Source organism: Eriocheir sinensis, chromosome 61 (assembly GCF_024679095.1).
Source record: "Eriocheir sinensis breed Jianghai 21 chromosome 61, ASM2467909v1, whole genome shotgun sequence".
NCBI lineage: Eukaryota > Metazoa > Arthropoda > Malacostraca > Decapoda > Varunidae > Eriocheir > Eriocheir sinensis.
In genome coordinates this window covers 6,028,238-6,055,686 of record NC_066569.1, presented here as the reverse complement: position 1 = coordinate 6,055,686, position 27,449 = coordinate 6,028,238, and the positions used below count along the sequence as shown (strand labels likewise).

Sequence of the window (27,449 nt, the reverse complement as noted above, 5' to 3'; positions counted from 1 at the left end):
AATGTTAGGTAGGGAGGAAAGATAAGAGTGTGATTAAGAGGAAGAGGAAACGATGACGCAACACATAGGAGAGGTAAGAGGAAGGGGAGGAATAGGTAGGGTGAGGAATGAATGAAGAGGAAGAGGGAGAGGAAGAGGAGGAGGAGGAGAAATATACAGGTTAAGTTCAGTAAGAGGAAGAGAAAGGTCAATTGCAACAAAAAAGAGGTGAGAAGAGGATAAAGAGGAGGATAAAGAGGAAGGAAAGAGGGAAATAAGAGGATGAGAAAAGCGAAATAACAGAAAGAGGAGCAAAAGGTACAGGGAAAGAGGAAGAGGGAAGAGATGAATAAAAGATAATTAAGAGTAAGAAGAGAAAGAGGAAGAGGAAGAGGCGAATAAAGAGGTAAATCAAAAGAGCACAAACCATGGAGAACAAGGAAAGGGAGATTAAGAGAAGGGAGACTAAGGGAGATTAATATAGTGTTAATAGGATGTGATAGGGAGATGAGGAGATGAGTGGGGAGAATAGCATGTCAAAGGGAGATGGGTGAAGATGAGTCTGCGAGGGGAGATAAGAGAAGGAGGAGGAGGAGGAGGAGGAGGAGGAGGAGGAGGAGGATAGGAAGGGATTAAGGATGAGGAACAAAGGGAGGTAGGGAGAGGAAGAGGGAGAGAGGGGGAGAGTGAGACGGAGGAAAGGTTATGCAAGGGAGGGGAGAGGAGGAAGAGGGGAGAGGGGAGAGGAGTAAATAGTTAGATATAGATAGATAGATAAGATGATAGATATAGATATAGATAGACAGATAGAAGAACCGTGAAAGGTGAACTTGAAGAGACAAAGAGAGAGAGAGAGAGAGAGAGAGAGAGAGAGAGAGAGAGAGAGAGAGAGAGAGAGAGAGAGAGAGAGAGAGAGAGAGAGAGAGAGAGAGAGAGAGAGAGAGAGAGAGAGAGAGAGAGAGAAAAGAAAAGAAAAAAACAAGGTCGATATATATAGAGATAGAAGAGAAAAGAAGAAGAAACAAGAAAATAGAAAGAAAAGAATGAGAAGAAACTAACTAAACAAACAAAGCAAAAAAACAAAACAAAACGAAACAGCAAATAAAAAAAAAATAAACACAAAAATCATCCAAAATACCCAAAAAATAGGAGAGGAAAAAAACAAAGGAACCCCAAACCAACCACCTCCTAATCCACCTCCCTTACAGATGGGTCATGCGAGACGAGGACAGCGGTAAGGAAGGCCTGGTCCCCTCACGCCTTCTTTCCCCGCACGCCGAGACCACCACCACCGCCCTCCGATCCTCCCTCAAGCGGACGGTGCAGCAAATCGCGAAGGAGGAGCCGCTGGAGGTGAAGCAGAGTCTGATGAAGGAGATTCGAGAGTACAAGTCTAGGAAGCTCTCGAGTCGGCAGCTCCTGGGCCCATCTCCCGAAGACGAGGCGCGCGCGAAGAGGACGTGAGTATGGGTGATAGGTGTTGATGGTGGTGATGGGTGGTGGTGATGATGATGGGTGAAGTAAGGGAAGGAAAAGGGATATTAAATGGAGGAATAAGGGAGATAACGTGACGGGGAACATATGAAGGAAAGGAGGAGATGTTTATTGATTGATTGACAGAGAAAATAAAGGAATAGGATAAGAAAAATAAAAGATGGAGAATTGGAAAAGAAGATGAGGTAGAAGAGGAGGAGGAGGAGGAGGAGGAGGAGAGAGAGATAAAGTAGATGTTGTGTTAAGGGATTTAAAGAAAGAAAGAGACTGAGAGAAAAAAATAATACGACAAGGAAGATACAGAATAACGAATAGAATAGGGGAAGAGGTAGAAGAGAGAGAGAGAGAGAGAGAGAGAGAGAGAGAGAGAGAGAGAGAGAGAGAGAGAGAGAGAGAGAGAGAGAGAGAGAGAGAGAGAGAGAGAGAGAAAAGTATATATTGAATTATGGTATTAGAAAAAAAAAAAGAGAGAAAGAGAGAGACAGGGACAGACAGAGACCTTTCTAACCCCAACCGTCTCCAGGGCCACGATCAGGGAGCTTGTGGAGACCGAGGATGAGTTCGTGAAAGACCTGCAGTTCGTGGTGGAGAACTACTACGACCTGCTGGACGACCCGAACACCCCAAGAGTCATCCGCGACCAGAAGGAGCTCATCTTCAACAACTTCAAGCGCATCGCGGAGTTCCATCAAAAGTGAGTGGAGGATAGTGTTGGTATTGGTATTGGTATTAGTATTGGTATTAGTATTAGTATTGGTATTGGTATTAGTATTGGTATTGGTATTAGTATTGGTATTGGTATTAGTATTGGTATTAGTATTGGTATTAGTATTGGTATTAGTATTGGTATTAGTATTGGTATTAGTATTGGTATTAGTATTGGTATTAGTATTGGTATTGGTATTAGTATTGGTATTGGTATTAGTATTGGTATTAGTATTGGTATTGGTATTAGTATTTGTATTAGTATTGGTATTAGTATTGGTATTAGTATTAGTATTGGTATTGTTATTAGTATTGGTATTAGTTTTGGTATTGGTATTAGTAATAGTATTAGTATTGGTATTAGCATTGGTATTGGTATTAGTATTGGTATTATTATTGTATTGGTATTAGTATTAGTATCGGTATTAGCAGTGACAGTGGTATTAATATTAGTATTGGTATTAGTATTGGCATTGGTATATGTATTCGTATTGGTAGTGATAGTCGAAAGAGGAGGAAAACGAGAAAGATCAAATAAAAGATGGTTTTTATTAAGGAGAACAGAACAGGAGATGAGAAATAGGAGCAAAAATCGTTCTCCTCACCATCTCTTCTTTTTCTTTTCCCTACTTTTTCGACTTACTTTTTCCTCCTCTTCTCATCTCCTCTTCTCTTTTTTCCTCAACTTCATTTCCTCTTATCTTCCTTTCCCTGACTGTTCTTTATCCACCTCTCCATCCCCCTTCCCTTCCCTCACTCCTTTTCCCTTCCTTCACCTTCCTCCCCCTTTCCTTCCCTCTACTCCCCTACACTCCCCTTCCCTTTCTCCCATCCTTCCCTCACCTCCCCTCTTCCTTCTACTCATTCCCCTCCTACCCTCACCTCCTCCAACTCCCCTCTACTCCCTTCCCCCTTTGTCCCTCTACTCCCTCCTTCCCCTTCACTCCCCTCACCCCTTAATCTCCCCCTTTCCTCCGCAGTGTCCTGATCGAAGGGGTCAAGTACCACGCTGAGGTGCCTACGATGATTGGACGAACCTTCCTGAGGCTGGTAAGTGATTGGCTGAGTACCTGTGACGTCATTAGGCGAGGACCAATAGGAAGGCTTCGAGCTCTTAATACCGTGACGTCATGATTTTTTGGACCAATAGAAATTCTTGTAGGTCTTAATAACACCACAATCACCACCATACATACACCATTACCACTACCACACCTGTCCACCACCCTCACTACCACCGCCATCACAACCACCACCACAAAACCAGGCAACCCACACCCCGTTTTCTTTCTCTCCCCGGGTACACAGGAGAGGGACTTCGACAGACACGCTGAGTACTGCACCAACGAGCCTTTAGCGCAGGAGTTTATGGAGAACAACCTCACCGTGAAGGAGTTCTTTGAGGTGAGTACAGGTGTGTGTGGGGGGGAGGGGGGGGAGGAGGGGGTGAAAGGGACAGGTACTAATAATGATGATGATAATAATGGGAGGGTAGATGAGTATTGCCGATAGAGATAGAAGGTTACGGGGGAGGGTATGGTGGAACGACGAGGCGAAAATAAATACCGCGGCCCTTTGGTATTTTCCTTCTCTTTCCTCCAATCTTCCTTTCCTTTTTCATCTTTTTCTTTCCTCTTTTTCCTCCAATCTTCCTTTCCTTTTCTATCTCTTTCTTTCCTCTTTTTCCTCCAATCTTCCTTTCCTTTTTCATCTTTTTCTTTCCTCTTTTTCCTCCAATCTTCCTTTCCTTTTTCATCTTTTTCTTTCCTCTTTTTCCTCCAATCTTCCTTTCCTTTTCTATCTCTTTCTTTCCTCTTTTTCCTCCAATCTTCCTTTCCTTTTCTATCTCTTTCTTTCCTCTTTTTCCTCCAATCTTCCTTTCCTTTTCTATCTCTTTCTTTCCTCTTTTTCCTCCAATCTTCCTTTCCTTTTCTATCTCTTTCTTTCCTCTTTTTCCTCCAATCTTCCTTTCCTTTTCTATCTCTTTCTTTCCTCTTTTTCCTCCAATCTTCCTTTCCTTTTTCATCTTTTTCTTTCCTCTTTTTCCTCCAATCTTCCTTTCCTTTTCTATCTCTTTCTTTCCTCTTTTTCCTCCAATCTTCCTTTCCTTTTTCATCTTTTTCTTTCCTCTTTTTCCTCCAATCTTCCTTTCCTTTTCTATCTCTTTCTTTCCTCTTTTTCCTCCAATCTTCCTTTCCTTTTTCATCTTTTTCTTTCTTCTTTTTCCTCCAATCTTCCTTTCCTTTTTCATCTTTTTCTTTCTTCTTTTTCCTCCAATCTTCCTTTCCTTTTTCATCTTTTTCTTTTTCTTTCCTCTTTTTCCTCCAATCTTCCTTTCCTTTTCTATCTCTTTCTTTCCTCTTTTTCCTCCAATCTTCCTTTCCTTTTTCATCTTTTTCTTTCCTCTTTTTCCTCCAATCTTCCTTTCCTTTTTCATCTTTTTCTTTCCTCTTTTTCCTCCAATCTTCCTTTCCTTTTCTATCTCTTTCTTTCCTCTTTTTCCTCCAATCTTCCTTTCCTTTTTCATCTTTTTCTTTCCTCTTTTTCCTCCAATCTTCCTTTCCTTTTTCATCTTTTTCTTTCCTCTTTTTCCTCCAATCTTCCTTTCCTTTTCTATCTCTTTCTTTCCTCTTTTTCCTCCAATCTTCCTTTCCTTTTTCATCTTTTTCTTTCCTCTTTTTCCTCCAATCTTCCTTTCCTTTTTCATCTTTTTCTTTCTTCTTTTTCCTCCAATCTTCCTTTCCTTTTCTACCTCTTTCTTTCCTCCTTTACAAGATTCCTTCCCTTTTTCTTTTATATCTCTTTCTTTGCTACACTGATTCCCTTTCTTTCTCTCCCCTTTCCTTCTTTTACTTTTCATCTCCTTCCTTCTATCAATCGCCTATCTATTCTATCTATCTCTTTCTTTCCTCTATTACAACATTCCTTCCTTTTTCTTTTATATATCTCTTTCTTTCCTACACTGCTTCCCTTTCTTTCTCTCCCCTTTCCTTTTCTACTTTCCGTCTCCTTCCTTTAATCTATCGCCTATCTACTCTATCTATCGCCGGCACTGAACTTAATTTGTATCGGTCGGTTTACGGCGGACGGATGGGGGTAAGTTATTATGATTGTAGAAATTGATTGTAATGTTGTAAGTCATCATTGAACTTACTGAGGAGGTCCTGGTGCCTATCAGAGAGCCCCGGCATTGTCTCAGGTGTGGTAAGCAGGGCCAAGGTGAGTAGGTGAGTAAGTAGGTAAGGTGTGGTGATTAAGGGGAAGAGGTTGTTAGGGAAAGATGAAAGGAAGGAAGAGTAGGTGGATGGAAATGTGTGTGTTTTTTTTTTTTTTTTTTTTTTTTTTTTAAAGCAAATGAGACAGCTCAAGGGCACAAAAAAGTAAACATTAATAAAAAAAAAAAAGCCCGCTACTCGCTGCTCCTAAAAAGAAACCAAAGAGGTGGCCGAAAGATAAGTCAGTTACGGGAGGAGAGGTGTCCTGATACCCTCCTCTTGAAAGAGTTCAAGTCGTAGGCAGGAGGAAATACAGATGAAGGAAGATTGTTCCAGAGTTTACCAGCGTGAGGGATGAAAGAGTGAAGATGCTGGTTAACTCTTGCATAAGGGGTTTGGACAGTATAGGGATGAGCATGAGTAGAAAGTCGAGTGCAGCGGGGGCTGCGGGGAGGCATGCAGTTAGCAAGTTCAGAAGAGCAGTCAGCGTGGAAATATCGATAGAAGATAGAAAGAGAGGCAACATTGCGGCGGAATTTAAGAGGTAGAAGACTATCAGTATGAGGAGGAGAGCTGATGAGATGAAGAGCCTTTGCCTCCACTCTGTCCAGAAGAGCTGTGTGAGGAGCCCCACACATGAGATGCATACTCCATACGAGGGCGGACAAGGCCCTGTATATGGATAGCAACTGTGCAGGGAGAAGAACTGGCGGAGACGGTACAGAACGCCCAGCCTCGAGGAAGCTGATTTAGTAAGAGATGAGATATGAAGTTTCCAGTTGAGATTTTGAGTTAAGGATAGACTGAGGATGTTTAGTGTTGAGGAAGGTGATAGCTGGTGTTGTCAAAGAATAGGGATAGTTGTTTGGAAGATTGTGTCGAGTGGATAGGTGGAGAAACTGTGTTTTTGAGGCGTTGAAGGACACCAGGTTCTTCTTGCACCAATCGGAAATAATAGAAAGGTCTGAGGCTAAGCCCTGCAGCCTCCAGCCTTGAGTCGTTGTTCCTGAAGGGTGGGTCTTCTATTAAAAGAAGTTGAATAATGCAGAGTGGAATCATCGGCGTAGGAATGGATAGGACAGTTCGTTTTGGAAAGAAGATCATCAATGAACAACAGAAAAGAGTGGAGATAGGACAGAACCCTGTGGGACACCACTGTTAATAGATTTAGAAGAACAGTGACCGTCTACCACGGCAGAAATAGAACGGTCAGAAAGGAAACTGAGATAAAGGTACAGAGAGAAGGATAGAAACCGTAGGAGGGTAGTTTAGAAAGCAAAGATTTGTGCCAGACCCTATCAAAAGCTTTTGATATGTCCAGCGCAATAGCAAAAGTTTCACCGAAACGGCTAAGAGAGGATGACCAAGAGTCAGTTAAGAAGTAGAGATCACCAGTAGAACGCCCTTGCGGAACCCATACTGGCGATCAGATAGAAGGGAAAGGTGCTTTTGAATCTTACGGTTATGATTGATTCAAAAGCTTTAGATAGACAAGAAAGTAAAGCAATAGGACGGTAGTTTGAGGATTGGAGCGTCACCCTTCTTAGGTACAGGCTGTGTGAAGGCATACTTCCAGCAAGAAGGAAAGGTAGATGTTGACAGGCAGAGGCGAAAGAGTTTGACCAGGCAGGGTGTCAGCACGGAAGCACAGTTTTTAAGGACAATAGGAGGCACTCCATCAGGTCCATAAACCTTCTGATGATTGAGGCCAGAGAGGGCATAGAAAACATCATTCTTAAGAATCTTAATAACAGACATAAAGGAGTCAGAGGGTGGATGAGTAGGAGGAATATGCCCAGAATCGAACAGAGTGGAATTTTTATAGAAAGTTTGAGAGAAGTGTTGAGCCTTAAAGATAGATGAGGCAGCGGTGCTGCCGTCAGGGCTATGGAGAGGAAGGAAAGATGAAGAAGTGAAGTTGGAGGAGATGTTTTGGCTAGATGCCAGAAGTCCCGGGAAGAATTAGAGAAAGCAAGGTTTTGACATTTTCTATTAATGAAAGAATTTTTGGTTAGTCGGAGAATAGATTTGGCACGATTTCGGGCAGAAATGTAAAGTTCATAATTAGCATTAGTTTGAAGGCTCTGGTATCTTTTGTGAGCTACCTCTATCTTTGACAGCACGAGAACAAGCGTGATTAAACCAAGGCTTTTTAGTATGAGGAGTAGAGAAAGTACGTGGAATGTGTGCCTCTATTCCACGCAGAGACAATCACCTCTGTGATGCGCTGGGCACACACAGAGAGGTCTCACTTCTGGAAGCAGTAATCATTTCACGGGAAAATGCCAGAAGCATCGCCTCTTCGGTGGGTCCAGAGGATGTACAAGAGCGATAGGACAGGATACAGAAATAAGGTTGTGATCGGAGGAGCCCAACGGAGAGAACAGTTTGACAGAATAAGCAGAAGGGTTTGAGGTAAGGAAGAGGTCTAGAATGTTGGGCCGATCTCCAAGACGGTCAGGAATACGTGTAGGGTGCTGGACCAACTGCTCTAGGTCGTTGAGGATAGCAAAGTTGTAGGCTTGTTCACCAGGATGGTCAGTGAAAGAGGATGAAAGCCAAAGCTGGTGGGAACATTGAAATCTCCTAGGATGGAGATTTCAGCGAAGGAGAGGGTCAAGATGTGCTCCACTTTGAATTCAAATAGTCAAAGAATTTTACATAGTTGGTAGAGTTAGGTGAGAGATAAACAGCACAGATGTATTTAGTAATAGAATGACAGTGAAGTCTTAACCAGATGGTGGAAAATTCAGAAGAGTCAAGGTCGTGGGCACGAGAGCAGTGATGTCGTTGCACGTAGGCGCAACATCCACCTTTGGATTGAAATTTAGGATAGAGATAGTAGGAGGGAACAGAGTAGAGATTGCTGTCAGTAGCCTCAGAAACCTGTGTTTCGGTAAGGAAGAGAAGGTGAGGTTTAGAGGAGGAGAGATGATGTTCCACAGAATGAAAATTAGAGCGAAGACCGCGAATGTTGCAGAAATTGAGAAGAAAGAGGTTCGAGGAGTTATCAAGACACCTCTCGGGTCGGCAGCCAGAAGGGAGTCCTCCTGGGAATTTAGGTCCCCCAGGCGGGGACCTGAGGCAATGCTTAATTGAGCCATTTTGAATTTTGAATTTTGGAAAAAGGTGTATATGTTATGTGAATGTAGTGTGGTGTGGATAAAGAGAGGATCTGTCTTTAGAGTGCATGCTGAACTACTCTCCGGTGTTGGTGAGACCATAGGGAAACGGTTAGTGAGGACATGGGAAGGGTCTTGGAGGGCTTCAGATCCCTTCTCACCTCCCATATATACCTCACCGGGAGTGGCTTGCGCCCGTTCGGTAGGTGTGTGTGTGTGTGTGTGTGTGTGTGTGTGTGTGTGTGTGTGTTCATTAGTGCAGTTTCTCCTCTTTCCGCCTCATCCCGTTTTCTGTGATGGCTTTGAGGTGGTTGCGAGCGTTCCGTTTTCTTTAAGTGGCGGAGAAAGGAAATTAAACGGGTAACAATAATAAAGATGATAATAATAATAATAATAATAATAATAATAATAATAATAATAATAATAATAATAATAATAATAATAATATCGGGAAAAAGAAAAATAGGAGGAGGAGGAGGAGGAAGGAGCAATAAAGGGTAAAAAGACCAAAATGACAGGGAAGAAGAGGAAGGAGAAAAAGAGGAGGAGGAAGAGGAAGAAGAGGAGGAGGAGGAGGAGGAGGAGGAAGAGGAGGAGAGGAAAAAAAAGGAGGAAGAAAAGAATGATTATAAGGGTCATTACAAGGAGAAAAAAGGAGGAGGAGGAGGAGGAAACGAAGAAGAAGAAGAAGAGGAAGACTAAGAGGAGGAGGAGGAGGAGGAGGAGGAGGAAGACGTAATTTTAGCCGGAGACACCTTCGTTTATTTTAAGAGGACGCGATGTTGCCAAATCTCTTTCCTCTTCTTTCCTCCTATCTCCCTTTCCTTCTCTCTCTCTCTCTCTCTCTCTCTCTCTCTCTCTCTTTGCTACACTTCTTTCCTCTTATCTCCCTTTCCTTTCCTCTCCCTTTCTCTCTTTTCTCCTTCACTCCTTCCTTCTTCCCTTTCTGTCTCTATTTTCTCATTTGTTGCATTCTTTCCCTTTCCTCCTGTTTCCCTTTCCTTCTCTCCCTTCCTCTCCCTTTACTACACTGCCTCCCTTCCCTCTCATCTCCCTTTCCTTCTCCATCTTCTTCTTCTTCCTTCCTATCTATCTTTTCTTCTCTCTCTCTCTTCATTTTCTACATTCCTTCTCTTTCCCCTCCTCTTTCTTTCCCTCCTTCTCTCCCTTCCTTTCCTTCCTTTATTTCCCTCTTAATTTTCCACATTCCTTCTCCTTCCTTCTTTATCTCATTATCACATTCTTCCCTTTTTCTTCCCCTTTCTTTTTCTCTCGTTTCTTCCTTTTTCCTCTTGTCTGTTTTCTCTTCTTAGGTCTTCCCCTTATTTTCTTGTTTCCTTTTGCTCTTTCCTTTTTTCCTTCCTTCCTTCACCCATCTTTCTCCTTACTTTCATCTCCTTCCTTTCTTCATTATTTCCTTCCACTTCTCTCTCTCTAATTTCCTCTTCTCCTTCCCTCTTTTCCGCTTGTTCCCTTTCCTCCATCTCTCCTTTCATTTACTTTCTTCCTCTGTTCCTCTCCTTCATTCCTCTTTCGCAATGTAATCTTCTTCCCTTCTTTCCTTCTCTTCTCCTTTTCTTTCCTTCTTCCTACCTTACCTTTTCTTCTCTTTCCTCCTTTCCTTTCTCCCCTCTCTCACTTTCCTCTTCCCTTCTCTTCTCTCCTTCCCTCCTTTCCTTCTCTTTCCTCTCTCCCTTCCTTTTTCTTCTCATTTCTCCCTTCTTCTTCCTTCCCGTCTCTCCCTTCCTCCTTTCCTCTTTCTCTCTTTCCTCCTCTCCTTTCCTTTCCCCTTCTATTTCCTCCTTTCCTCTCCTCTTTATCTCTTTTCCCTCCTTTCCTTTTACTTTTTTCTTTCCTCTTTTCCTTCCATTTCTTCTTTATTCCTTTCCTCTCCTTCTCTTCTCTTCCCTTTCTCTCTTTTCCCTCCCTTTTACTTTTTCTCTCCTCTTTTCCTTCCATTTCTTCTTTCCTCTTTTCCTCTCCTTCTCTTCTCTCCCCTTTCTCTCTTTTCCCTCCCTTCCTTTTACTTTTTCTCTCCTCTTTTCCTTCCATTCCTTCTTTATTATTTTCCCCTTCTCCTTCTCTCCTTCTCTCCTCTTCCATCCCTCCTTCCCTCCGTCGCCAGGTAGAGGTGAGAGGTAAACACGGGGTCAAGAGAGTGCTATGAGATCGACAGGTGCGCGGGAGTGGCGATAAGGGAGAGAATCATGTTGTTGTGAAAGGTTGGATCGCCCTTATTGACATTTCTCTCTCTCTCTCTCTCTCTCTCTCTCTCTCTCTCTCTCTCTCTCTCTCTCTCTCTCTCTCTCTCTCTCTCTTGATAGGTTTGTTTGTTTGTGCGTGTGTTAACGAGGTGTGGCGGGGGAGGAAGTTGTTGTTGTTTTTGTTATTGTTTTTGTTGTTGTTGTTTTACTGTTTTTTTTGTTTCATCTTGTTTAGTTTCATACATTCTTCATTTCTATCGTTTCTTTATTCCACCTTTTTTAATCTCATTTATGTTTCTTCTTTTTTTTGTCTAAGCTCACTGTTATTATCATTCTCTCCTATCTCCCTTTTCTTCCCTCGTTCTTCCTTCACTGCATTCCTTTTCTTCCCTTTCATCATCCCTTCCTTCTCTCCCTCTTCCTCAACTTTACTTTTCTGTTTGCGTCTCCGTTAATTCTTTACTTATTAACTTTCTTACTTTCTTATCTACCAAAACTTATCTGAATCCTTCGCTAAACCATGTAACCTAAACTACCATCTATCCGTCTATTATCTGTCTATTCTTATCTATTATACATCTGCTACACATATACACAAACACACAAACAAGTTAAACATTTAGGCCTAAGAAACATTTAAATTTAGGCCTATACAAATGACCTCCTTGATTCACCTTCTTACTGCGTCTCTGAATCCATGAATATATACAGAAACAGGAACACAAACACTAAAATAGACTTATAATTATCTCCCTCTAAGCAATGAGAATAGAATGTGAGGGTCCCTGAAGAAAAATATTAAGACTCATAGCTGAAGAATTTACTTGAGTCAACCTTCTACCCTTCCTCTTCCTTCCCTCCCTTCCTTTCATCTTCCTCTCTGGCCTATTCCTCTATTTAATCTTCCTTCCTTTCTTTCCTCCATTCCTCTTTTACTCTTCTTATCTCATTCATTCTTTTCCTTCTCTTCTCTTTTATTTCATTTTCTGCTTTCATTCTCATTTTCCTCATTTTTTCCCTTCCCTCCTTCCCTCCATTCCTCTATTTATTTGTTTTCATTTCTCTCATTTCATTCTCTCTTCCTTCACTTCTCCTTCATTTATTTTTTTACTTTCCTCCTCCTTCTCTTCTTCATTCTTTCCCTTCCCTCCTTTCCTTTTCTCTTCCTCTTTGCTGTAATCCTTCATTTTCTTCCTTTCCTTCCTCCATTTCTCCATTCCTCCTTCTACTCCTCCCATTCTGTTTTTCTTCACTCCTTTTTAATTTCGTTTCCTCCTTCCCTCCTCTCATTTACTCCTCCTCTTTGCTCTATTCCTTCATTTATTCTTCCTCTCTTCCCTTCATTCCTAGTTTACTCCGACCACTCTCTCTTTTCCTTCACTTCCATCTCATTTCACTTTCTCCTTCACTCTTATTTCCTTTTTGTTCTTTCCTTTTTTCTTCTTTTCTCCTTCCATTTCCTTCTCCCCACTGTTCCTTTTCTTCTTTTCCCTTTCCTCCTCCTTCTCCTTTTCCTTTTCTTCTTTTTCCTTCTTTCCTCCTCCATTCTTTTCCTTTTCTTCCTTTTCCTCCTCCTCTCTTCCTTTTCTTCTATTTCCTCCTTTCCTCCTCCCCTCTTTTCCTTCTCTTCTTTTTCTTCCTTTTATCCTTTCCTTCTCCCCTCTTTTCCTTTTCTTCTATTTCCTCTTTTGCATTTTTTTCTTATTCCTCCTTTCCTTCTCCTCTAATAAAGCATCGGGACTTTACATCAAGCCTTCATGAGCGAGAAAAAAATATATATCTTGTGAATTTAAGCAAAGAAAACGGAGTGTGTGAACCGGATTAAGATATCACAGAGGACACTTGATTAGAGAATTTACATTAGTCATCCATTCACTTTTACAACAAGACTTTAAAAGAGATAGGATAATTATATACCTCGTGAATTTAGGCAATGAAAATGGGGTGAGTGAGTTACAAGACATGAATACAACAGAAAACACATGTTAATTAGGGTTTATTTGAGTCATCCCTTTACTGAAGCATCGGGACTTTTACATCAAGCATTTAAAAGCAAGGAAAAATATATACCTTGTGAACTTGAGCAAAGAAAATGAGGTGAGTGAGTTATTAGACAAGAAAACAACAGAAAACATATGTTCATTAGGGTTTATTTGAGTCATCCCTTTACAGAAGCATCGGGACTTTTACATCAAGCATTTAGAAGCGAGGAAAAATATATACCTTGTGAACTTGAACAATGAAAATGGGATGCGTTACTAGAAAAGAATACGACAAAAGACACATGTTTATTAAGTTTATTTGAGTCATCCCTCTACAGAAGCATCGGGACTTTTACATCAAGCATTCAAAAGCGAGGAAAAATACATACCTTGTGAACTTAAGCAATGGAAATGGGGTGTGTGAGTTATTAGATTAAAATGTAGCAAAAGTCACGTGTTGAGAGAGTCTATTTGAGTCATCCGTCTGTGGAAGCATCGAGACTTTTAAATCAAGTCTTCAAAAGCGAGGGGAAAGATATACCTTGTGAATATAGGCAACGAAAGGGAGTGGGTGATTTACTGAGCAAGAATATAACAAAAGACACATGTTTAGAGAATTTCCTTGAGTCACCCCTTCGGCTGTCATCTTGCCTAACCCAACCTTTTTTGTGTGTTAAACTATTTATAACTCACCTCAAGTCTCTCTTAGATATCTACACTAATCTAACTACACAAACTATCATCAATACCAACTATTCTTGACTACTAATCGATGCACTATAAACTCTTTGCTAATCCTTTTTTGTGTGTGTGTCAAACTATTTATAACTCACCTGAAGTCTCTCTTAGATATCTATACTAATCTAACAACACTAACTATCAACAATACTAACTTCTTGACTACTAACCGATGCCCTATAAACTATTTGGTAATCCATTTAAATTATCATAATCTTATGCTAGACTATCAAAACTGTAAACCCATTCCTAACCCATCAAAAGCAATCTTCATCCTTTTGCTAAATCCTCTAACCTAACCTTAACCTCTTTGATAAACTCTAACCAAACCTAACCCTTCTGCTACACTGCTTAACCTTACCTAACCCTTTTGCCAAGCACTCAAACCTAAGCAAAACATTTCTACTAACCCCTCTAACCTTACCTGACACTTTCGCTAAACAATTAATACTAAGAACTACCCTTTTCCAAACCATCAAAAGTAACCTCAATCCTTTTGCTAAACCCTCTAAACTAACCTAACCCTTCTGCTGAACGCACTAACTCAACCCAACAGTTCTATTAAACCTTCAAATCCTAACATCATCCTTCGTTAACCTTAAACTTCACCGTAACTGCACTTAAGCTACCCGTTAACCTTCCCTGAACCACCAGAATAATTTACACCAAGCCTTCAGAAGCGAGGAAAATTTAGCCCGCGGTTTCCTGGACAACACATCATTAAGAAAACATAATTAGAGTGTTTACCCGAGTCACCCCGCCGCTAGGCCTGAGAGCGCTCCGTTTTCTCTCTCTCGCGCGCCTGACAGATGACGTGTTTATGGCCCCGTTAGCGCTTACAGATTGTGTTCTCTTGTTGTCTTCATATTGATGTTGTTTTAGCGTGGGAGGTTAAGTAGGGGCGTGACAGGATGCATAGAAAACGGGAGATGGTCTATAAATTACTTTACGACAGCTACTACTACTACTACTACTACTACTACTACTACTCAATTTCTCCATCTCTTCTTTCTTTCTTTCCTTCATTCCTCCTTTCTTAATTTCATTCACTCTTTTCCTCTACTTCTCTTTCGTGTAATTTTCTCCTTCCATTTTTTCTTTCGTTCTACTACTACTACTACTACTACTACTACTACTACTACTACTGCTACTACTACTACTACTACTACTACTACTGATACAAGAACCTCATCAACAACTAAAATATCAAATACAACAACAATATCTACTACTACTACTACTACTACTACTACTACTACTACTACTACTATTACTACCACCACTACTACTACTACTACTACTACTATTACTGCTACACACTTCATATAAAAAAGAAAAGGGTATATAAATGTATCAAATAACGTAGAAATAAAAAAAAAACGGTGATATTTTAAACTTTTCAACAAAAAAACGAAAAAAAAAACCCACTAAATGAAAACAAAAAAAGAATAAAACGCAACAAAACGAGACAAGCACCTCAGAAAATGCAATAATAATGATAATAATAATGATAATAATAATAATGATAATAATAATGATGTGTAGAAAAGCTGAAATTCCTCACTATTCGCTTTTTCCGTCTGGGGTTCATAAATTTCCTATGACACTTGGCAACCCCGCGCGTGAGGATGCCAGATGTCGCTATACCCGGAAGTGTGGCCGTCTCTCTCTCTCTCTCTCTCTCTCTCTCTCTCTCTCTCTCTCTCTCTCTCTCTCTCTCTCTCTTGTAAGTAGTTTTTTCTGTTCTTTCTCTTCTCTTCTTTCTCTTTTTTTTCTCTCTTTTCTTCTTCTTTATCCTTTTCAATACCAGTTATTTTCTTTTTTTTTCTTTCTTTCTCTTGATTTCTTTTCCTTTTTTTTTCTTTCCTTCCTTTTTTTTCTTCTATTTTATTTTCCTTTTCTTTCTTTCGTTGTTTTTTTCTCTAATTCATATCTTTGTTTTTTCTCTCTCTCATAATTCATTTTCTTCTTTTTCTTTCTCTAATTCTTCCTTTTCCTCTTTTAATTATGCTTTCTGATTTTTTTGTTATTTTTTATTGTTTTCTTTAGCGACTGTCACCTCCATCTCCTCCTCCTCCTCCTCCTCCTCCTCCTCCTCCTCCTCCTCCTCTTCTTCTTCCTCCTCCTCCTCCTCCTCCTCCTCCTCTTGAGATGGACAAAAATACAAGCCCTAGCAACGTTTATTTTTGTTTACTGATTACATTCCTTCCTTCCTTCCTTCCTTCCTTCTTCCCTTCTTCATTCCCTTTCTTCCTTCCTTCCTGTCTTTCTTCCTTCCTTCCTTCCTTCCATCCTTCCTTTCTTCCTTCCTTTCTTTCCTTCCTTTCTTTTTCTTGCTTTCCTTTCTTTCTTTTTTCCTTCCTTCCTTCCTTCCTTCCTTCCTTCCTTCCTTCGTTTCGTTTTTTCCTTTCTTTCTTCCTTCCTTCCTTCCTTCCTTCCTTTCGTTTTTTCCTTTCTTTCTTCCTTCCTTTCCTTCCTTTCCTTCTTTCCTTCTTCCTTTCCTTCCTTCCTTTCTTTCCTTGCACTTTCTCCCACTTCTCTTATCAGTCATTTCCCTCACTGCCCTCTTCCTTCCCCCCCTCCCTCCCTACCTCCTCCTCCTCCTCCTCCTCCTCCTCCTCCTTCTTCTTCTTCTTCACCAACACCTTCTATCCATTATCTAAGCCTACCTCTTCCCTCTTCTCCTGCTTACCTAACAACAACCTCCTCCTCCTCCTCCTCCTCCTCCTCCTCCCCCTCCTCCTCCCCCTCCATTATTCTCCTCCCCGTCATTTCACACCATGACTTCCCCATTCCATTACCCTTTCTCTCTCTCTCTCTCTCTCTCTCTCTCTCTCTCTCTCTCTCTCTCTCTCTCTCTCTCTCTCTCTCTCTCTCTCTCTCTCTCTCTCTCTCTCTCTCTCTCTCTCTCTCTCTCTCTCTCTCTCTCTCTCTCTCTCTCTCTCTCTCTCTCTCTCTCTCTCTCTCTCTCTCTCTCTCTCTCTCTCTCTCTCTCTCTGTGCGTCCTTGATTCTGTTTTCTTGAATAACTAAAAAAATGTCTATCTGTGTGTGTGTGTGTGTGTGTGTGTGTGTGTGTGTGTGTGTGTGTGTGTGTGTGTGTGTGTGTGTGTGTGTGTGTGTGTGTGTGTGTGTGTGTGTGTGTGTGTGTTTGCATGCGTGTGTGTGCGTGCGTGTGTGTGTACGGAGGAGGTTAAACATAGAAGGACGAAGGAGAAAATAGATGGCGCCCCCAATTTTACCTGGCTGGCCTATCTGCAGGTGTGTGGGTGGACAGGTGGGGAGGGGAGGGGGGAAGGGGGAGGGGAGGAAGGGGGAAGGGGTAGGAAGGGGTTATAGGGGAAAGGGAATGTGCTGGGTATGAAGAGAATGATCAGGAAGGAAGGAGGAGGGAATGGGGAGGGAGAAGGAGGAAAAGAGGGAATGGAGAGAAAGGGGGAGGGGATGGAGAAGAAAGGGGAGGGAATGGAGAGGAAAGGGTGGGATGGAGAGAAAGGGAGGAATGGAGAGAAAGGGAGGAACGGAGAGAAAAGGGCGGGAAAGGTGAGGAATGGGGGTGGAAAGGAGAGATAAGGAATAGTATAATGGAAAAACAGGGGGGAAGGGATAGAAAGGGAAAGGGAAAGAGGAGAAGGTTGAGAGGGGAGAAAGAAGAGAGAAGGGGAGACAAGGAGAACGGGAGAAGTGAAGAGAGAAAGGAGTAAAAAAGGAAAGGAATAAAAATGGAAAGGAGAGAAAGGTGAAAAAGGAAGAGAAGATAAAGGAGAGAATAGGGAAAGGGAGAGAGAAGGAAATGGGGGGAAGGGGAAAAGGGAGAGGAGAGAGAGAGAGAGAGAGAGAGAGAGAGAGAGAGAGATAAGGCAAAATATATGAAGAATTGAATGTTTTCCTCTCTCTCTCTCTCTCTCTCTCTCTCTCTCTCTCTCTCTCTCTCTCTCTCTCTCTCTCTCTCTCATTGCAACAAGTATTTGATATGATTATTCAAATTTTTATTTATTTATGAACTAATATATATAACGTTTGATTATCATGCGATGTAGAAATCCAATGCGTGTGTGTGAGTGTGTGTGTGTGTGTGTGTGTGTGTGTGTGTGTGTGTGTGTGTGTGTGTGTGTGTGTGTACGTCATTCTCCTTCAAATATAGCGTGACGTCGTTCGCGTGGGCAGCGCAAACACACACACACACACAGGGACCGTTCTTTCAGTATCGAGAATCAGTTACGGATTTTATTTAACTTCATTTATTCATTTATTTTATCTTCATTTATTTTTATCTGCATTTATTTACTTATTTTCAGCCTTCTATTTTGTTTTTCACTCTCTCTCTCTCTCTCTCTCTCTCTCTCTCTCTCTCTCTCTCTCTCTCTCTCTCTCTCTCTCTCTCTCTCTCTCTCTCTCTCTCTCATTTGCATTCTATTCCCTTTCTCTTCTATCTTTTTCTCTTCTTTCATTTTCTATTTCCATCTATTTCCTTCATTTCTCTTCTGGTTTCTGTGTTTCTTGCATGTATTTTCTTTATTTCTCTTCTCTTCTCCTCTTTTCTCTTCTACTTGCATTTATTTCCTTTACTTGTCTTCTCTTTTCTTCTTTTCTCCTCTCTTCTATTTCTATTCTATATCACAGTTTCCTTTCTCCTTTTCTCTCTTCTCAGCGTTTCCCCTCTCCTCTTCTCAGCGTTTCCCCTCTCCTCTTCTCTACTCCTCTCTCCTCTTCTCGTCTTCTATATTAGCATTCTATTTCCCATTATCCCTTTTCCTTTGTAGATTTATTGCACATTGTTCGTCTCGGTAGTGGAGTTACGGAAGCCAGAGAAATATAATCTTGCCGTTACATAATAATTTCTCGTTTGCATCGGATTTTTCTTATTTGCTCATTCGTTTCCGTTGACGTGTGAGTGTGTGTGTGTGTGTGTGTGTGTGTGTGTGTGTGTGTGGATAGTTTTAGCACTCGTATTAATACACACACACACACACACAGGAGACATATGTTTAAAAATATTGAGTTTCGTAAAGATAATTATGCGTAGAAAAGGAATAAGAAAGAAAAACAAAGAAAATACGAATGAAAAAATTAAAATAAAATAAAAAAACGAGAAATTGAAGACGAAGGAGAGAAAGAAAGATACAAAAGAAGGAAAGAAAGAAAGAGATACAAAGAAATACAGAGAAATAAATAAAGAAATAAAGAAATAAAGAAAGAAAAAGTGAGAGAAAAGGGAATAAAAATAAACAAGGGAAAAACAAACAAACAAGAAAAGGGTAAATCATATGAAGGTAAACGGAAGGAACCGATCTGTCACAACCTTGAATCTCTCTCTCTCTCTCTCTCTCTCTCTCTCTCTCTCTCTCTCTCTCTCTGTTTATTAAGATTATGGTTTCTTCGTTACATTTTAAGATTTACGAGAGCGAGAGCGAGAGAGAAGAAGTTATCTCTCTCTCTCTCTCTCTCTCTCTCTCTCTCTCTCTCTCCAAGAGGGACCACAGATTCTTGAGAGAGAGAGAGAGAGAGATTAAAGATAAGATAGAAGTGAAAGGGAACAGTAGAAATGGAATGAAAGGGAAAGGGGAGAGGGAGAAGAAGGGGAAAGTTGATAGGGGGGAAGGGGAGGGGAGGGGAGGGGAGGGGAGGTATGTAAGGGGAGAAAAAAAGTGATATTAAGCAAGGTAGGGAAGGAGTGGGAGGGGAAGGGAAAGGGAAGGGGAGAGGTAAGAGAAGGGGGAAGGGCGTTAAGGAAAGGGGAGGAAGATGAGGGGAAGGGAAGAAGGGATAGAAGAGAGGAAAGGGTAAGAGAAGACGATGGGGAGGAAAGTGAGGGGAGGAGAGAGAGGGGAGAAAGGGGAGAGAAGGAGGGGAAACAGATTGCCAAAGGTGGGGAGAGGAGGGAAGGGGAGGGGAAGTAAGAGGGGGATGAGGAATGGGGAGCGAAGAGGAAGGGAGGAACTTAGGAGTGGGGTTGGGGGAAGCTGAGAAGGGGAGAAAGGGGGAGAAGGGGAGAGGGGAGAGAAATATTAGGGTAAGGAAGGGGTAGGAGGAGGGGAAGGAGGCACAAGATCAAGGGGAGGAAAGGAAAAAGGAGGATTGGAGGAGAAAGGGAAGGGGAGGGATGGGGAAGGAAAGGGGAAGAGAGAGGAAGGGAAGGGATGGGAAGGGAAGGGAAAGGATGAGATGGAAGGGAGGGAAGGGAGAAGGGAGAGGGAAGGGAGAAGGGGGTGGGAAGGGAGCAGGTGAAGGGGGAAGGGAGGCATCAGAAAGGGGTTTGGTAATAGTGGGGGTAAGGGAAGGGGGTGCCAAAAGGGGGGTGATGGGAAGGTGAAGGGGATGGTAGAGAGGAGGGAAGGGGTGAAGGGGAGGGGGAAGAGAAGGGAAAGGATGAGGGGAAGGAGGAAGGGGTGGCATCAGAAGGGGGTGCCAAAAGGGGGAAGAGGGGAAGGGGATGGAAGGGGTGAAGGGTAGGGAAGAAGGGGAAGGGATGAGGGGAAGGAGGAAGGGGTGGCATCAGAAGGGGGTGCCAAAAGGGGGAAGAGGGGAAGGGGATGGAAGGAGTGAAGGGGAGGGGGAAGAGAAGGGAAGGGATGAGGGGAAGGAGGAAGGAGTGGCATTGGAAGGGGGTGCCAAAAGGGGAAGAGGGGACGGGGAGGGAAGGGGTGAAGGGGAGGGGGAAGAGAAGGGAAGGGATGAGGGGAAGGAGGAAGGAGTGGCATTGGAAGGGGGTGCCAAAAGGGGGGGTCAGGAGGGAGAGGGGGTGCCAAGGGGGGGCGAGGGGGGGTAAGGCATGGGTTGGCAGCTTGGGGCATCGGCAGTGTGTGGGTTGGCGTTCATCGCTCTGCATACTCCTCCCTCTCTACTTGCTCGAGGTACGCCCACGCCCACCCCCGCCCACGCCCAGACACACCCACGCACCCACAGACTCCCCCCCCACACATCCATAAGGCTACAGACACACCTATAACTCCAATCACATACCCAATCTAATTCACATGCCAATACATACTTATAGATACTCGTTTTCACCCACGCCTATAGACACACCCAAATACCCATGCCCACACACACAGACGCCTCCCCCAAACCCAAACGGCTACAGAAATACCTATACATCAAATCGCATAATCAATCATATGTCACATGCCAATACATACTTATAGATGCTTGTTTTGTGTTTGATATGTTTATGCCCACACCCACAAATACCCTCACCCATACCCAGACACCCACACCATTAGATACCCTCCCATACCCAGTCACATTTACATACCCCGAAACTTTCAAGATATCTGTGTCCTATTTAATTTGTGCCGACATTTACACACTCTCTCATGCCCACACCCATAGACACACTCCCATGCCCAGTCACATAAGCATACCCAAAATATACGTATAGAGATTTTTTTTCCTGTTTGATTCGTGTTCATATATACCCATACCCACATACCCATTCCCACCCACCCTTAGATACCCTCCCATACCCAGTCACATAAACATACCCAAAACATTCGTATAGATATTTTTTTCCTGTTTGATTCGTGTTCATATATACCCATACCCACATACCCATTCCCACCCACCGCCTAGATACCCTCCCATACCCAGTCACATAAACATACCCAAAACATTCGTATAGATATCATTTTTTCCTGTCTGATTCGTGTTCATATTTACCCATACCCACATACCCATTCCCACCCACCCTTAGATACCCTCCCATACCCAGTCACATAAGCATACCCAAAGCATACGTATAGATATTTTTTTTCCTGTTTGATTCGTGTTCATATATACCCATACAATCATACCCATTCCCACCCACCGCCTAGATACCCTCCCATACCCCGTCATATATGCGTACCCTAAACAGACTTTTATATATTCGTTTTCTGTTTGATTGAATTGTACCCACACATACCCACATACCCGTACCTAGAGCCAATGACATACCCATACAGAAACCCATATCCACGTACATCCACCCACCCAAAACAACCACCCACATATATTAGCTTTCCTTTAATATCTCGATTTAAAACAACACATACACAGAGATACCCATACACACCCATACTCATTCATACACTCATTATTCATACCCATATACTCATCCATACCCTATCACCCACTCACCCATACAGAGCTATACATTCTCACCCATACTCAGGACCCACCTCCATACCTTTTTCCCATATACACATCCATCCATACATACATATATATACATACATACATACATACAATTAGATATACAGGAAATGCAAACATCCACGTTAGTCTATGCACACACACACACACACACACACACACACACACACACACGCACACACTCGAGCGATGTAAGCAAACGCGACGCCCATGAGGAAATAGAATGTGTGAGAAAATTGTCTAAAAGTGTAGTGCAAGTGCTCTCTCTCTCTCTCTCTCTCTCTCTCTCTCTCTGAAGTGCCAATGTAAAGACGACAGAACCTTAAAAAATAGAAAAAAAAGAAAAGAAAAATAATTTGAAAAGGGAGAAGAAAAAAATAATACAAGAAAATAATGAACAAAAAATAAGAGGAAATGAAAATGAAAACGTAAAAATGAGAAAAAAATGAACGAGAAAAAAATAGAAAAGATGAAAAAAAGGAAAGAAAAAAAAATATCTTATCTTTTCTATGTGTGATTATTATTATTATTACTGATGTTGTTCTTGTTGTTCTTGTTTCCGTTGCTGTTGTTGTTGTCGTTGTCGTTTTCTTGGCCGTGAGTATGATTCATAGCATTCAGATGTTGTGACTCATTTGAGGACGAATAGAAGAAGAAGAAGAAGAAGAAGAAGAAGAAGAAGAAGAGGAGGAAGAAGAAGAGGAGGAGGAGGAAGAAGAAGACAGTAATGACAATATCGAAAACAGGAAGCACGATAAGTGAAGGAGGAGGAAGAAGAAGAGAAGGAGAAGGAGGAGGAGGAGGAGGAGGAGGAGGAGGAGGAGGAGAGGAGGAGGAGGAGGAGGAGGAGGAGGAGGAGGAGGAGGAGAAGGTGGGAGAAGCAGACAAGAAGGTGAAGGTGAAGGACAAGGTTAAGAGGAAGAAGGAGGAGGAGGAGGAGGACGAGGAGAAGGAGGAGGAGGAGGAGGAGGAGGAGGAGATGAATAGGAGGAGGAGGAGGAGGATAATGAAAATGAGGAGAGGGAGAAAGGCAGAGAGGAGAAGGAGAAGGAGGAGGAGGAGGAGGAGCAGGAGGAGAAGAATGAGAGGAAGACGGGGAGGAGTGGGAGGAGGGAGGAGGAGGAGGAGACAAAAATAGAGCCGGGAGAGGAAAGAAAAGGAATAAAAAGAGAGAGAGGAGATAAACGTAATTGGAAGAGGAAGTTTGTGGAGAGGAGGAGAGAAAAAGTTGATGAAAGAAGGGAAAGGAGAGAGGAAAAAGAATTGGAGGGACAAACAGATTAACTAAATACCTTGATCCACCTGGACGTGTGAAAGGGATAGCTACGAGGAAGGAGGGAGAATAGGGAAGAAAAAATGAAGGAGAAAAATGAAGAAAATGTTGAAGAAGACAAAATTAAAGAAGAAAATGAAATGGAAGGAAAAGATGAAAAAGTTGAAGGAGAGGTTGAAAAAGAAGGAAGAGAAGACGAAGTTGAAGAAAATGAAAAGGAAGGAAAAGAAGACAATATTCAAGAAGAAAATAAGAAAAAGAAGGAAGAGAAGACAAAATTGAAGAGGATGAAAAAGAAGGAGACAAAGTTAAAGAGGATGAAAAAGAAAGAAGACAAAATTGAAGATGAAAAAGAAAGAAAAGAAGACAAAGTTGAATAGGATGGAAAAGAAGGAAAAGAAGACAAAGTTGAATAGGATGAAAAAGAAGGAAAAGAAGACAAAGTTGAATACGATGATAAAGAAGGAAAAGAAGACAAAGTTGCAGAAGAAAATGAAGAAGAAAAGAAGAAAAAGTAGAAAATGAAAATAAGAAAGAAAGAAAACAAGAAAAAGCTGTTTAAGAAAATGGAAAAAGAAGAAAAGAAAGAAAGATGTTTAAGAAAATGAAAAAAAAAGGAAGACAAGGACGAAGACGAAAAAAATGACAATGAAATAATAGCAAAAGATGAAAAAGAAGATAAAAATGAAGAAGAAACGAAGAAAATGAAAGAGAAAATGAAGAAAAGAGAAGAAATTGAAGACAGAAGACGAAAAATGTGAAATAAAAAAGGATCAAAACAAACAAGAAAAACATTATAAAAAAAGCAAAATAACAAGAAATCGAAGAACAAAATGAAGAACAAGAATAACAAGAAACAAGAACTGAGAACGAAGGAACAAATTTGACAACAGAACTAAAACAAAAACACGAACAATATTTGAAAACGGAAATTATTAGAATCGTGTCAAAGCGAATTTCAAAACACTGCATTCCGAATTCTTGAGTCATACAGTTTAATTAATATATTTTGATAGTGAACAAATTACACGCATGAATTACACACGATTTCGACACTGAAATTTGAGAGAAAACATGAAAAGTGGAAAGAAAATAAGGAAAACAAGTAGGAATGTAATATTGAATAGTAAGATGAAATGGATGTAGAATCAAATACAGAAAAGTAGATAAATAAAATAACTGAATGTAAGGAAAGGAAGAAGGAAAAACTATTATGAAAGTAAGATGAAAATACAGGAATATAAAACAAATAGATTAAAAAGATAAAAAAGATGAAAGGAAGTTAAAGGAGGAGGAAAAGAATGAAAGGAAGACAGGGAGGAAGAGGAGGAGGAGGGGGAGGAAGAAGGAAAGGAGGAGGAGACAAAAATAGAAACGGGAGAGGAAAGAAAAGGGATAAAAAGGGAGAGAAGAGAAAATAAACATAATTGGAAGAGGACGTTTGAAGGACTGTATGTTGTCTGAATTCTGGCATTGCAAAAGGTGAAGGAAAATAAAGAGAGGAACTTGATATTTCTTTAAACCGAAGGAAAAAAAAAGTCTAAAAGTGGAAAAATGCGAGTAAAATCATAAAAATTTAGACTTAATAAAAAGATTGAAAAAAAATTAATAAGAAAATTGAGATGATTGACAACTATTTTGAGCTTCTAAAGACAAAAGAAACTCGAACAATATAACTAAGAAAAGAAGCCTAAAATAAAATTAATCTTTCCATTCTAAACTAAAAAAAGGACTGAAGAATAAACAACAAGACTGATAAGGAAAGCTATTTTGAGATTCTAAAAACAAAACAAACTCGAAAAATATCACTAAGAAAAGAAGCCTAAAATAAAATTAATCTCTCCATTCTAAACTAAAAAAAGGATTGAAGAATAAATAACAAGACTGATAAGGAAAGCTATTTTGAGATTCTAAAAGTAAGGAATAAAATTAACAAGATAAATATACACACACAAAAAAAAATAGGGGGATTACGATCACATTTTCGTTTAGGAAGTTAATGAAGGAAATTCGAACTTATAAAACTTAGGGAAAGTGAATGACATGTTTTGGCAGTTTTAAATACAAGGAAAATACTTATAAAGAAAATCATTCCTCTAATTGAAGAACAACAAATTAAAAAGACCAACGAAAGAAAGTTAATTAAATACTAAACATGATTTCATTTCTCTCTCTCTCTCTATCTTGTGTCTAATAATCATTTTTCTTCTTCCTCTTCTTTTTCCTCCTCCTCCTCCTCCTCCTCCTCCTCCTCCTCCTCCTCCTCCTCCTCCTCCTCCTCCTCCTCCTCCTCTCTCTTCTCCTTTCACAACTGTTCGTTTAAATATTTTCTTGATTTTTTCACTGTTATTAAATGAGAGAGAGAGAGAGAGAGAGAGAGAGAGAGAGAGAGAGAGAGAGAGAGAGAGAGAGAGAGAGAGAGAGAGAGAGAGAGAGAGAGAGAGAGAAATTTTAATACACGTCGTTAACCCGTTTTCTTTCTCTTAAACCGCAACACATAGCTAATTCATGTGCACACGTCCATGTACGCACTCAAAAAAACGCACACACACACACACACGTACACACATTAACTCTAGCTTCCGTGTGTACGTCAACTGGACACGAATTTATGTACGTGACCTCGTGTGTGTGTGTGTGTGTGTGTGTGTGTGTGTGTGTGTGTGTGTGTGTGTGTGTGTGTGTGTGTGTGTGTAACTTTTATAATATTAATCTATATTTACCCTACTCTAGGATGCATATGTAAATGTGTGTGTGTGTGTGAGTGTGTGTGTGTGTTTAGCTGTGCTCACCTGCCAAATTAAGCAGCACAGACTCACCTTCACGCACTGACAAACACACACACACACACACACACACACACACACACACACACACACACACACACACACACACACACGGAAAGCAAAAAACCCGGAATGAGGAAGAGAAAAATAGATAATAAAAGAGAGATAGAAGATAAAAATGAGGGTAATAAAGATAAAGGAAGACTGAATAATGAAGTGAAGTGAAGTGAAAAAGAAGTGAGTTGAGAAATATGAATGAGAGGTAATGAAGGGAAGGGAAGGGAAGGGAAGGGAAGGAAGGAAGGAAGGAAGGAAGGAAGGGAAAGGAAGGAAGGAAAAAGAAGGAAAGGAAGGAAGGGGATGGAAGGGAAGGGAAGGGAAGGGAAGGGAAGGGAAGGGAAGGGAAAGGAAGGGAAGGGAAGGGAAGTGAAAGGAAGGGAAGGGGATGGAAGGGAAAGGAAGGGAAGGGAAAAAAAGGGAAGGGAAGGAAGGAAGGAAAGGAGGAAGGAAGGAAGGAAAAAAAGGAAGGAAGGAAGGAAGGAAGGAAGGAAGGAAGGAAGTGAAAGGAAGGAAGGGATGGAAGGAAAGGAAGGAAGGAAAAAGGAAGGAAGGGAAGGGAAAGCAGGGAAGGAAAGAGAAGGGAGAGGAAGTGAAGTGAAGTGAAGTGAAGTGAAGGGAAGGGAAGGAAGAGGATGTGAAGTGAAGAGAAGGGAAAGGAAGGGAAGGGAAGAGAAGGGTAGGGAGAGGAAGTGAAGAGAAGGGAGAGGAAGTGAAGTGAAGTGAAGTGAAGGGAAGGGAAGGGAAGGGAAGGGAAGGGATAGAAGTGAAGTGAAGTGAAGGGAAGAAAGGGAAGGGAAGGGAAAGAAAGTATAGAAAATGTAAGAAGAAAAGTGTCATAATGAAAAGGCAAGGGAAAGGAGGGTTAGAAGGAAGTAAAAGGAGGAAAAGAAAGTTGAAGGGGAGGGAAGAAAACTGTAAGGAAAAGGAAATGGGAGTGAAGGAAAAAAAGAGAAAAGGAAAAATAACTGAAAAAAGAGAAGAGAGGGTATAGAAGATAAGAAGAAGGAAAGGAAGAAAAAAAAGGGAATAGGAATGTTAGATGAAAGGAAAAAAGAGGAAAAGGGATAAAGGGAAGAGAGGGGAAGAGAATGAAGGGAAGAAGAGGGGAAAGGAAGTGAGGGGAGACAGAAAAGACGAAGAAAATGAAGGAAAAGAAAGGAAAGAAAAAAAGGGATAGGATAGAAGTATTGTGAAGTGAATGAAAGAGGAAAGGGAAATGAGAGGAAGAGGAAGAAAGGAAGAGGAAAAGGGGAAAAGCAAATGAAAGGATAAAATGAAAAAATAAAAATGAAAGAAGGGGGAAATAGAGGGTAAGAAAGATAATGTGAAGGAAAAAGAGGAAAATGAGAGAAAAGAAAGAGGAAGAGGAAGAGGAAGAGGATAACTAAGAGGACGAACTCGCAATAGGTGACAGGACCAGTTTATTACACCTGACGTTAATTAAGTGACCAGGTAGGCAGACAGGTAGGAAGAGGAGGAGAAGGAGGAGGAGGAGGAGAAGGAGGAGGAGGAGGAGGAGGAGGAGGAAGAGGTGGGAAAAAAAAGGAAGGAAAATTAAATGAGAGAAAATTAGAAAGACTGAAAAGGAAAAAGGGAAAAGGCAAGGATGATAAGTGGGGGAAGAGAAAGAAAGAAAAGAGAAAGGGAAAGATGAGAGGGGAAAATATGAGAGGAGATAGAGGTGAGGGGAAAGGAGGGGAAAAAGAGGGGAAATGAGAAAAAAGTTAAGTAGTGTGAGAAAATAAAAAGGAAGAGAGGG

General features: G+C 41.3%; 1 protein-coding gene across 6 annotated transcripts in view; it reads left to right on the top strand.

The window, feature by feature from the left end:
• LOC126986248 (obscurin-like) overlaps positions 1-27,449 on the top strand; it is a 269,280-nt gene that overhangs the window by 62,385 nt on the left and 179,446 nt on the right. For all 6 annotated transcript variants that reach the window (XM_050842223.1, XM_050842222.1, XM_050842220.1 and 3 more), the window contains exons 6-9: positions 1,188-1,439; positions 1,997-2,167; positions 3,159-3,228; positions 3,487-3,582. In XM_050842223.1, coding sequence (XP_050698180.1) covers positions 1,188-1,439; positions 1,997-2,167; positions 3,159-3,228; positions 3,487-3,582 — 589 coding nt within the window. The remainder of the gene's footprint in view (positions 1-1,187; positions 1,440-1,996; positions 2,168-3,158; positions 3,229-3,486; positions 3,583-27,449) is intronic.